A 13,293-nucleotide genomic window follows, 5' to 3' on the forward strand; every position below is an offset into this window, starting at 1 on the left:
GATTTGCATTTCTCTAATGACCAGTGATGTTGAGCTTTTCTTCGTATGTTTGTTGGCCATATAAGTGTCTTCTTTTAAGAAGTGTCCGTTCATATCCTTCGCCCACTTTTTGATGGGGTCGTTTGTGTTTTTTCTTGTAAATCTGTAAAATTGTTCCTTGTAGATTCTGGATATTAGCCCTTTGTCAGATGGATAGATTGCAAAAATTTTCTGGATTCTGTAGGTTGCCTGTTCACTCTGATGATAGTTTCTTTTGCTGGGCAGAAGCTCTTTAGTTTAATTAGATCCCATTTGTAAAGTTTGGCTTTTGTTTCTATTGCTTTTGGTATTTTAGTCATGAAGTCTTTGCCCATGCCTATGTCCTGAATGGTATTGCCTAGATTTTCTTCTAGGGATTTTATGGTTTTCGGTCTTACGTTTAAGTCTTTAATCCATCTTGAGTTAATTTTTGTATGAGGTGTAAGGAAGGGGTCCAGTTTCATTTTTCTGCATATGGCTAGCCAGTTTCCCCAACACCATGTATTAAATAGGGAATCCTTTCCCCATTGTTTGTTTTTTTTGGGGGGGTTTGTCAAAGATCAGATGGTTGTAGATGTGTGGGGTTATTTCTGAGGCCTCTGTTCTGTTCCATTGGTCTATCTACCTGTTTTGGTACCAGTAACATGCTGTTCTGGTTACTAGCCTTGTAGTATGGTTTAAAGTCAGGTAGCATGATACCTCCAGCTTTGTTCTTTTTGCTTAGGATTGTCTTGGCTATACGGGCTCTTTTTTAGTTCCATGTGAAATTTAAAGTAGTTTTTTTCTAATTCTGTGAAAAAAAGTCAATGGTAGCTTGATGGGGATAGCATCGAATCTATAAATTACTTTGGGCAGTATGGCTATTTTCATGATATTGATTCTTTCTATCCATGAGCATGGAATGTTTTTTCATTTGTTTGTGTCCACAGAGAACTAAACTTTTGATATTCTTTTATGTCTTGCTTCTTTTGCTCAATAGTATATTAGAGGCATTCATCCATGTTGTGCCATATAATTGTAATAGGTCTGTTTGCACTGTTTTCTGTTTAATGAATGTCACATTTCTTGCCTTTTTTTGATAGTTACTCTAATTTTTTGCCTTTACAAATAATAATTCTATGAATAACCTTATATGTATATCCTGATATACATATGCAAGAGTAGAAACGGGGTTTTACCATGTTGATCAGGTTGGTCTTGAACTACTGACCTCAGGTGATCCACCCACTTCAGCCTCCCACAGTGTTGGGATTGTAGGCATGAGCCACAGTGCCCTGCAGCATTCCTTTTTTTTAGCAGCCTTGCTAGTATGTTAAGTATCATTATTATTTTTGTCCTTTTAGTAATAGCCATTCTTACTGGTGTGAAATTGCATCTCATTGTGGTTTTGATTTGCATTTCTCTGATGATTAGTGATGTTTCATATGTTTGTTGGCCCCTCGTATGTCTCAGCAGAAATCCTACAAGCTAGAAGGGATTGAGGCCCTATCTTCAGCCTCCTCAAACAAAACAATTATCAGCCAAGAATTTCGCATCCAGTGAAACTAAGCATCATATATGAAAGACAGATGCAGTCTTTTTCAGACAAATGTTGAGAGAATTTGCCACTACCAAGCCACCACTACAAGAACTTCTAAAAGGAGCTCTAAATCTTGAAACAAATCCTAGAAACATATCAAAACAGAATCTCTTTAAAGCATAAATCACACAGGATCTATAAAACAAAATACCAGTTAAAAAACAAAATGAAAACAAAAAACAAACCCAAAGTGTGCAGGCAACAAAGAGCGTGATGAATGCAATGGTACCTCACATTTTAATACTAACATTACATGTAAATGGCCTAAATGCTCCACTTAAAAGATATAGAACTGGCTGGGCGCAGTGGCTCACGCCTGTAATCCCAGCACTTTGGGAGGCTGAGGCGGGTGGATCATGAAGTCAGGAGTTCAAGACCATCATGGCCTATCTGATGAAACCCCATCTCTACTGAAAATACAAAAATTAGCCAGGCATGGAGGCGCACGTCTGTAGTCCAAGCTACTTGGGAGGCTGAGGTAGGAGAATCCCTTGAACCTGGGAGGTGGAGGTTGCAGTGAGCTGAGATCATGTCACTGCACTTCAACATAGAAACAAAGTGAGACTCTGTCTCAAAAAAAAAAAAAAAAAAAAAAAAAAAAAAAAAAAAAAAAAAAAAAGGAAAAAAAAAAAGATACAAAACCACAGAATAGAACAGAATAGAGGACCCAAAAATAAACTCAAATACTTAAGCCCACTAATCTTTGACAAAGCAAACAAAAACATAAAGTGGGGAAAGGACACCCTTTTCAACAAATGGTGCTGTGATAATTGACTCGCCACATGTAAGAGAATGAAACTGGAACCTCATCTCTCACCTTACATGAAAATCAACGAAGATGGATTAAGGACTCAATCTAAGACCTGAAACTATACAAATTCTAGAAGATAGCATTGGAAAACCCCTTCTAGATGTTGGCTTAGGCAAGGATTTCGTGACCAAGAACCTCAAAAACAAAGATAAATAGTTGGGACTTCATTAAACTAAAGAGCTTTTGCACGGTAAAAGGAACAGTCAGCAGGGTAAACAGCTCACAGAGTGGGAGGAAGTCTTCGTAATCTATATATCGACGACAGTGTGCCTAGGTGATGATCCTTTTGCGATTAATTTCCCAAGTGTTCTTTGTGCTTCTTGTATTTGGATGTCCAGGTCTCTAGAAGGGCCAGGGAAGTTTTCCTCGATTATTCCCCCAAATATGTTTTCCACACTTTTAGATTTCTCTTCTTCCTCAGGAATACCGATTATTCTTAGGTTTGGTTGTTTAACATAATCCCAGGCTTCTTGGAGCCTTTGTTCATATTTTCTTATTCTTTTTTCTTTGTCTTTGTTGGATTGGGTTAATTCGAAGACCTTGTCTTCAAGCTCTGAATTTCTTTCTTCTTTTTGTTCAATTCTATTCTATTGCTGAGACTTTGCAGAGCATTTTGCATTTCTTTAAGTGTGTCCAATGTTTCCTGAAGTTTTGATTGGTTTTTCTTTATGCTATCTATTTCCTTGAATATTTCTCCCTTCACTTCTTTTATTGCTTTTTTGGATTTCCTTGCATTGGGCTTCACCTTTCTCTGATGCCTCCCTGATTAGCTTAGTAACTAACCTCCTGAATTCTTTTTCAGGTAAATCAGGGGTTTCTTCTTAGTTTGGATCCATTGCTGGTGAGCTAGTGTGATTTTTTTGGGGGATTAAAGAGCCTTGTTTTGTCATATTATCAGTTGATTTTCTGGTTCCTTCTCATTTGGGTCGGTGCTGTCTGAGAAAAGTCTAGGACTGAAGGCTGTTGTTCAGATTCTTTTGTCCCATGGGGTATTCCCTTGGTGTAGTACTCTCCACCTTTTCCTATGGATGTGGCTTCCTGTGAGCCCAGCTGCAGTGATGGTTATCTCTCTTCTGGGTCTAGCCACCCAGTGAGTCTACCTGGCTCTGGGCTGGTACTGGGGGTTGTCTGCACAGAGTCCTGTGATGTGAACTATGGGTCGCTCAGCCATGGATACCGGCACCTGTTCTGGTAGAGGTGGCATGAGGGTGAAATGGACTCTGTGAGAGTTCTTAGCTTTAGTGGTTTACAGTTCTATTTTGTGCTGGTTGGCCTCCTGCCAGAGGGTGACACTTTCCAGAGAGCATCAGCTGTGGTACTATGGCGAGAAACCAGTGGCGGACGGGGCCCTAGAACTCCCAAGGGTATGTGCCCTTTGTCTTCAGCTGCCAGGGTGGATAGGGAAGGCCCAGCAGGTGGGGGCAGGGCTAGGTGTGTCTGAGCTCAGACTCTGCTTAGGCAGCTCTTACTGCGGCTGCTATGGGCTAAAATTATGCATCGTTACCATATCAAAGTCAGTTTTTAGTGTCAATATTGTGCCGCTTACACTGGACTTTTCCCATTTTTTAAATTCCACCTCATAAATCTAATAACTTTAAAACAGTATAATCTAATTTAACCCTACAATCATTTGTGCTATTGTCATAATTCTAAATACCTGATGAAACCTAACTTTCAAAGTTGTATTGTCTTTAAATAGTTGTGTTTTGGGGAATTATGAGAAGATAAAAATGGCTTTTATGTATCTCCGCTTACATACTATTTCTAGTACTTTCCTTCATTTCAGAGTTTCTAAGTTTTCATCTTTAAGAATACCTTTTATTATTTGTTTTAGTGCAATTCTATTGGTGATATGTCATCTGAATTTTATCTGAATTTTTCTTTTAGCACTTCTAAGATATTATTCCTTTGTCCTCCGGCTTCTATTGTTTCTACTGGAGAGCTTGTTGTTTCTCTGCATGTAATGCCTCTTTTCCTCTGACTGCTTTTAAGATTTTTCTTATTCTTTTTTTTTCTTTTTTAGACAGAGCCTCACTCTGTCACCAGGCTTGAGTGCAGTGGCGCGATCTTGGCTCAGTGCAACCTCCGCCTCTTGGGTTCAAGCGATTCCCCTGCTTCAGTCTCCCGAGTAGCGGGGACTACAGGGACATGCCACCACACCCAGCTAATTTTTGTATTTTTAGTAGAGACGGGGTTTCACCATGTTGGCCAGGATGGTCTTGAACTCCTGACCTCATGATCTGCTCAGCTCGGCCTCCCAAAGTGCTGGGATTACAGGCGTGAGCCACCGCATCTGGCCAAGATTTTCTTTTGTTTTGTTTTCAACAGTTTGTGATGTTTCTAGGTGCTGTTTTCTTGCATTTATCCTGCATAGAGTTCATTGAGCATCTTGTTCTCTAACTCAGTATTTTTTTGTTTTATCAAACCTGGGAAATTTTTGGCTATTATTTCTTTAAATAGTTTTTCCCTGTTCTTACTTGCTTCTGTAGGAACCCCAATTAAATGTATATTAGACTCTTGGATTTTGTTTCACAGTTTCCAAAAGTGTTACTGATTTTTAAAAATAAATTCTTCAATCTTTTTTTCTCTCAGAGAATTTCTGTAGTTCTGTCATCAAATTTACAGACTCCTTTATCTGCTCTCTCTAATCTGTTAAGCTCATCTAGTGAATTTTTTTCCATTGAATTATTGCACTTTTCAATTCTGAAATTTTCATTTGTTTCAATTTTATAATTTCCATTTATCTGCTGAGATCCCCTATCCGTTCTCTCGTTGAAATAATATTTTCCTTTAATTTTTAAATATGTTTTCCTTTAGTTCTTTGAAAGTATTTATGTGAACTTCTTTAAACTCTTGTGTGCTGAAGTAGGGTCATCTTGGGCCTTATTCTTTAATTTATTTATATTGATTTTGCCTATGGACAAAATTTTGTTTTCTTTTTTATTTTTTTGGCACATCTTTATTACTTTCTAGATAATGGACTTTGCGGTTGTTACCTTGTAGGGAATCAGGATTCTGTTATTTTTTTCCATAGAATATTTTTGTTGTTGTTGTTCTTATGGGCTGTTCAATTAATAGTTAATCACCTTTAAGTTGTGTAGACTTGGTTTTTACATTCTGTTAAGGCAAATACATAGAAAGCCAAAGATATTATCCAACCCCATGGGACCTGTGTTACAAACTAGCTTTCTGAGGCTTTCAGTCCTTGGAGGCAGGTTTAGCCTAGTCCAGAGGTGTGGCCTTTATGTTGTTTCAGCTGAATTGCCAGGTATCTGCAAGTTAAGAAGCTGTCTCCACCTGGCTGGGCAGGTCTTTGGCGCCTCCCAGCACTTTAACCTGTAGCAGCTGTTACATTTTCTACTTTGTAGCAGTAACGTTTTGTTCTTCACCCAGGGCGCACACATCCCAGCCTCCAGCCTGTGCTTGAGGAGTGACAGGGAAATCTTGTGGGCAGCTTGTATCTCTCTAGTGCCCTGCATTTAAGATTCTTTAACTGCCCTGAACTCTGACCTCTGCCTTCTCAGCTCAGTAGGCCTGTGGTGCTCTACATGGACTCCAGTTGTTGTACCCAGGCAGAAAGCTGGGACTATCGTGGGCTTCAATTCGTGAGGATCACAGTACTGCATTGCCTGTTGTCCAGTCCTTGAGAATGGTTATCTCATATGTTTTATCCCATTTTATGGTTAGCAGTGGGAGGTTAGTGTGGTACCCTACTTCATTATAGCCTGAAGTAGATCTGCAAGCCTAATTTTTACATCTTAAATTTGAAATTGATGATGTATATTCTGATCTCAGAAAAAGAAAACTTAAATGTTTTTTGAAGTCAGGCTTCCTTGGAGGTCAAACTAATTAGAAATGTTTTTCAATTTCAGTCTATATAGATGAACACGTAGGTACGTATCTATATTTATATCTACATCTGTATCTAAATCTGTATCCTTATATTGTCTTTATATACTATAGTAATAAGATTGTTTCCATGTTCTAATACTGATGTTTTATCAGGCATCATGCCCTAGTTGTCCATAATACATTTAGGATTTCTATCCTAGAGTACAGGGTGGAAATGTAGAGCTATTCTGTGGCATCAAGGTAAGAGTTTCCAGAGATGAGATACTCTTACCTTTTTAAAAGGATGGCAGTGGAGAGACTTTCTTTGTAATATCACCCTTATAATAACTTGGTGCTCACTATCTTAACCAAGTTACTGAATTGTACATTGGAGATATTGGGCCAAACTAGCCTCCTTCTAATACGATGCAATGACAAAGGACACAGTATCACTTTAGTGTCATTCTTGCCAAAATCTCATAAATGTAGTCATGAGGGAAACATCAGACAAATCCAAATGGAGAGACATTTAATAACGGTCTGTACTCTTAAAAAATGTCAAGGTCACTAAACACAAACAAAGGCTGTTCCAGATTAAAGGAGAAATAAATAGTTGATGTGACAACTAAAAGCAATGTGTGATTCCGGGTTGGATCCTGGATTGAGAAAAATAATAGCTATAAGTGACATTACTGTGATAATTTGTAAAACGAGTATAAACTGTGCAGTAGATAATATTGTGTTAATATTACATTTCTTCAATGTGATAACTGCGCTTTGGTTATCAAAGACAGTGTTCTTGTTTTAAGGAAATATATATTGAAGTTTTTAGGGATAAAGAGGCATGATGCTTCTAATTTACAAATGATTGAGGAAGTAATATGCATGTATTTATATATATATGTGTAGAGGTAGATACAGACATAAAATGACAAAGCATATAGGGCAAAATATAAAAAAATTGGTAAATCTGGGTACAGAAAGGGTATATGGGAGTTCCTTGTGCTATTATTGCAACTTTTCTGTAAGTTTAGTATTATACCAAGGCAAAAAGTTATAGCCAGAAGAATAGAATTTAGATAAATATCTTTGGTTGTAAGAACAGAGATCCATCAAGCTACATAAAATAAAAGAGACACAAAATCCTTTTGAGTTCAACTAACCCTAGTGTCATTGAGATTAATGGAGCCTGAGTTTTCTTCCCTCATATCCAGATGGTATGTGGTTTCTAATCTTTGCTTTGTGTATTCGCTCTACTTTTTTCTATATACTGGATTTGCCTGCTTTTCTCTTGGTTGCTGCACTTTAGAACTTGGGTTTGCTCCCCACAATAGCTAACTTGGTGTGTTAGTTTAGATTCTTGAGAGAGAATCTGAATGATTGTTTGCTAGCTAATGGATTGCTTAAGCATGTCTCAGGTATTTATTCCTAACTTGGTCAATAAATAATGAGGTGGGGCTGGTAAGAGGTGTTGGGTTGGGATTATGGTAGCACACTCACATGATTTTTAGGGCTTACCTTCAGAAGCTGAGGTATGACAAGTTCTCTAGAAGGTGTTATGGAAAGATCTGGCAATGAATCATGTCTCTTAGACCTGGCCAGCTTTGTCATATTGTCTTTTGGCTTTAGTTCCCTTTTAATAGATCCCAGAAATACTTCTGTGAAGGATCTTTGCATGGAATTTCGTTGTGCAGTCTCCTTTCTGCAAAAAGGAAGAAGAAATATTGTGTGATTTAGAGGCAAGGGAATTGAAATTTTTTTTTTTTTTTGCATAGCGAATGGATAACTGTCTCTTTCTCCACCATTCATAACATTGAAGTCATGAATTTATTTTATGTTAACTTTTGTTTGGGAAATATAAAATCTCAGTTTGATATGTTAATATGATATGCATGTTTATCTTGCTAAATTTATATTATTTTGTATTTGAAACAGTAATTGAAAATATAAAGTGTATTTCAAAAATTTTCAAGAAAATATTTTGAAGGTACATTAATAATATTAAAATTTTTTTCCTAAATCTAAATGTTGTTGATTGATATTTTTGCATACTTACCGCTTGTGCCACACATTGTCCGTGGACATGTCATCGTTAAAATTATTATTATTGATTATTTTTTTTCTTTTTTTTTTGAGGCAGAGTCTCGGCTCTGTTCGGCCCAGGCTGGAGTGCAGTGGCGCGACTCGGCTCCTGCAAACTCCACCTCCGGGTCACGCCATTCTCCGGCCTCAAGCTCCTTGAGTAGCTGGGAAGCTACAGGGCCCGCCACCACCGGGCCGCTAATTTTTTATATTTTTAGTAGAGACGCGGGTTTCACCGTGTTAGCAGGAGTGGTCTCGATCGCCCCGACCCTTGTGATCCCACTCCACCTCTGGCTCCAAAAGTGCTGGGATCACAGTGCTTGAGGCCACGTGCCCAGCCCATTTAAATTCATTCTTATTGTATATACCATCTCATCAATCATTGAGGTAAGAGATAGACTTCGCTTTAAATTACGCAGAAGAGGAACAAAAAAATAAAACCTAGAGTGTCAAAGGGCTCAGAGTTGCTCAAAGTCGGCAATAACCCCCACCCTGGGTGCCATCCTGATATGCGTGGGGATTGGAATTAGCAGCTGGAAAAGAGGTCTGCCAGACTCGCAATGTATACATACTCTCTTAAATTGTGAGAATCATGTGGCCAAATACTTTCAGCATTGAGATAGATGCAATTTCACTGTTGCTCGTCTTGAAACATCGTCATTAACTGCTCTTTTTTAATTCTAGGATACACTTCTTATTATTAACAAGATTGGTTACATTTTTGGCTTTTGCTCAGCAGCACCATTGCACGTGGTTGGTCTTGGAGAAGGATAGAAGTTCAAGGAAATGGCTGAAAGGAGAGAGTCACCTCCTTGAGGGATCTGGGGGTCTGTGATTCTGGGAGAGGAGCTGGAAAAACTGTCGAAGATACGCACTTATCAGTAATTTGCCATTTTATGGATACTCATTCTCAAGTCTATTTACATATGTGGGTTAATTAGAGTATTTTAAAGAATGCAGCAAGTAGACGCAAAAGAAAAAAAAAATAAAAAGATTGGAAGAGACTTACTGAAATGAAAAATAATGAAGAGTAAAACTGTGTGGATTTAAATGTAACAAGCAAAATGTCAGTTCTTAAAAATGCCTTTTTGCTTTGGCGGCTTGTGACGAAGAATGGGGAGAGCAGTGAATCTGGTAGCTTATATTTGTCTGTTTTGCCTATCAGGTGACGAATTTATTTAAAAGACTCTTTAAGTTAGCTTGAAAGTAATTAGAAGGACTGAAATAAACATACTTGTATATGTAACTGTGATTGCTAGAATCTGTGGACTACAAGGTAAACGGGTGGAAAAATGATAAACACACCCCTCCTCTTTTAGGGAGATTCATCTTTATTACACTTGTGTATTTTGTTGCAAGGAAAATTAACAACACTCTTGAAAAATATTTTTCTTGAAGTCTGCGCACACACACACACAACACAACAACATGGAAGCTAAAAACACAGAAGAAACGTAACTCCACAAAGCTTAAGCTGCACAGAAACATAGATGCTGATATTCAGAAGGTAGGATATATATCTTTTATTATTTTAATTATATTAAATACTAAAAATATTCTAGGTCTTATGATGATCCATCCAGTTATCCATCCATCCATCCATCCATCCATCCATCCGTCAATCCATCCACTTATTTATGTACTTTATAACATTCTGTTATAAAATGGAATATTCTAAACTAATATCCCAGCAAAAGTTGATTTTTTAACTTTATTAGCTAAACATATGTGTTTATTTAAAACCTTATATTTACATTACCTTTTAGTTCTTCTTAACTATTGCATTTAGGCTGACCTTCTTATAGTCTTTTATCTGCATTCTATCATTACCTTTCATGAAAGTTGAAATAAGACATCAATGGTAAATACTAGGATTTGTGTTATTCTAATATTCTTTTGGTTTTCTGGTAATTAAATTTCCTTTTTAATTAAAAAGGAACTCTTGGACTTGCATGCATTTTAATGCTGGCACTGACAATAAAGGCTTATGTTTTAGGTAGCTCATTGGGATTGATGCTTTCTAATCTTTCAGCCTGTATTTTCAAATAAAATTCTTTTTTCTTAGCTGGCACAGCAAAAATCTTTAATTATGGTTATCCTACATGGGATTTGGGTTGTTACTATATTTTAGTAATGATTAAAACATTTAGTGATAATAATGTATGTATGTGTTTTTTTGAAATACATGAAGGTTGATCCAAATGGAAACTTTGCATTTACTGTTTCGAAGCTAAGACTATGATTCTGCGTCCCAAAACTGAGTACTAGAGACAGAGGCAGGTAGTTGCAGTAGTTATAACATCAGGATTATGTATCCAAGCTTTTTTAAAAAGCTAATATATATATTAATATTTAGTAAAATACGTATTTGGCTCATCCTTCAAAGCAATAAGGAGGAAACCACTGATTGGATATTAGAGAAAAAAACTGAACTCTCTTTTTCCAGTTTCCTCTCACCCATTCGGATATTACAGGCAAATTTTTTTTGCTCTTACTAGAGTTTTACTTTAAATTGTTTAGATAATAAGTTCTCTATCATAAGTATGTTAGAGAATCAGTAATATAATTTCAATATAACATGTACAATTGAAATAGAGTCTATTGATGTATAAGATAAATGAATATCCAGAAATTTCTCTTTAAAATAAATCCTGAAATTTATTTGCAGAAGACAATGCAACTAGTTTGAAGTGCCAGGTAAAATATAAATAAAATCCTTGACTTTATGCTAGATTTGAAAAGTATATTCATCAGTTTATTGCTTGTCTGGCATTTTCTAAGCATCAGGAATTGGTGAGGTGTAAAATTTGGAGTGTTTTACCTATTAGTATACATTCTTTTTCTTTTTTACTTCTTTATGGATATTATTATCCAGAGATGGGATCTCGCTATGTTGCCCAAGCTGGAAGAGGACAGTGGCTATTCACAGGCATGATCATGGCTCACTTCAGCCTTGAATTCTTGGGCTTAAGCGATCTGTAAGCCTCCTGAGTAGCTGACTATAGGCATGTGCTACTGTGCCCCGTTCTTTTTGTTGTTGTTGTTAAGCTGACTTTTGGGTGTATGGGAAATATGACCCAACCATAAGAAAAGTAGATATTCCTTTTTCCCCTTGATTAGCATTTTCTCTTACTTGCTATCTTTTTTACATTTTGGTTATTTCTGTAGTTTTTGTGAGTATAGAAGTATTTTGAAGTATAAAATCACAATTAAATTTTATTAAATGATTACATTTAAAACTTCTGACATAATGTAAATTCACAATAGATTTTAATGCAATTTTTGACATATTTTGAGCTGATTTTTCTGATTCACAGTAGCAGAGCTAGATGTAAAAGAGGCCGATTACATGTCATCTCTTCATGTATCTGGGAATTCTTTTACTATGCACTATGAGGATAGAAGGGTGCCTGTGGGCGGATCCAGGGACATGCCCAGCTGAAGAATGTTCTATCCCAGTGCAGTGTGATAAATTATACTCTCCCCACCTGGCAAGTTTCTGATAGCTTCTCTCTGCCATTTTATGACAGCTTAATTTCTGAATTATATTTTAGGAAATCACCTAAATTATTATTTATACTGTCCTTAAAAAATTATTGTATAACATGTTTCTTTCAGATAATCAATTATTCTTGTATATTTAATAATTTTCTTAATGCACTATAATATAATTTTACAGTTTGGGGAAACCATTTATTAGATTAGCTGAGGTAGACTTACAAAATATTATGCTCATTGAAAAGTCATATGATTGGTTCTTTACGAGTTTCTATTAATATCTACCTGCTAATTCACCATTCACTTATTATCTGCTGGCATTTGCTAGCAGATAAACAACAGCAGATATCATAAGTGTAAGAAAAATATGTGAAGAGAAATATTAGACACTTATGTGTCTATTTTTATGCTAATCTGAGGAAAAGAATCCCTAACTCCCTTTCAGGACAAAACACTTCTCCCTAATTTACAGAACACTGACATTTGAGAATCAATTAAAAAAGTCACTTAAATCACTACAATGCCAATTTGTGGCAATATTCACTAGTCAAAAGGAGGGAAATCTCACGATTTCAGGCAACTTGGAAGCTTCCAAGTGTGGCAGATCATATAAATTTTACCTCCTAGCTGCTGCAAGAGCAAAATGTGAACTTCTGACTAGGCTAGAATTATTAACGTGGACATGCACAAAAACACACACATCTAACTGAAACAGCAGAAAGTAAAACCATGGATAAGAGATACTGCTTTATGTGTGTGTGTGGGTGTGTGTATATATATAATTTCACAGTGTAGTCATATTTGCTACAATCACTTTTTCTATTTATGTTTTAGAATTAAATATATCAGGATTCAAAAAAGTATCCTATATGTAAAGTAATACAATATACTGAAACATTTTAAATTTATTTGCAGATTTTAGAAAGAAAGAATAATGAAATAGAGGAACTGAAAACTTTATACAGGAGTAAACAACATGAAACTGAAGAGACTATTAGAAAGCTTGAAAAGAAAGGTGATGTTGTGTTGTTACATACATCTTTTAATAACATTTCCATTTTATTTTAGTGATGTGGAGAATAAAATTTGATTTCTGACCTTTTATAGTATAAGGTAGGAATGTTTATGTGGGCTTTCATCAATGTATAAATTTATATAGGCTTCCATATGAAGGGACAAAAACTGTGTTTGTGTGTGTGTGTGTGTGTCTCTGTGTGTGTTTGTGTAGTGACAGTGATGGGGTAGTAGTGGTGGTTGGTTTAGATACGGAGTTGGAAGAGTGTGTTGCTTTCACTCCCTCTTCTTAACTCTAGTCTCACTGGGATACAGCTGCCATAGAGTATTGAGGGCAGTCATAGAATTAGGGCTTTGAGGAAGTCAAAGGAAATTATTCTTCTTTATCTAGTAAAATTCATCACATTAAGTATCTACTTTTATGTCTGATAGTATGTGCTGGTATTGTGATTGACAGAAA

The 13,293-nt window shown here is 36.4% G+C and overlaps 1 protein-coding gene across 1 annotated transcript in view; it reads left to right on the plus strand.

Moving 5' to 3' along the window:
• The window catches only part of CEP112 (centrosomal protein 112), a 567,381-nt gene that overhangs the window by 106,840 nt on the left and 447,248 nt on the right, over window positions 1-13,293 (plus strand). The window contains exons 10-11 of the mRNA XM_017855828.1: window positions 9,720-9,828; window positions 12,735-12,834. Of these exons, the coding sequence (XP_017711317.1) occupies window positions 9,720-9,828; window positions 12,735-12,834 (209 nt within the window). The remainder of the gene's footprint in view (window positions 1-9,719; window positions 9,829-12,734; window positions 12,835-13,293) is intronic.

This window comes from Rhinopithecus bieti, unplaced genomic scaffold (assembly GCF_001698545.2).
Source record: "Rhinopithecus bieti isolate Rb0 unplaced genomic scaffold, ASM169854v2 scaffold_39870, whole genome shotgun sequence".
In the NCBI taxonomy this organism is placed as follows: domain Eukaryota; kingdom Metazoa; phylum Chordata; class Mammalia; order Primates; family Cercopithecidae; genus Rhinopithecus; species Rhinopithecus bieti.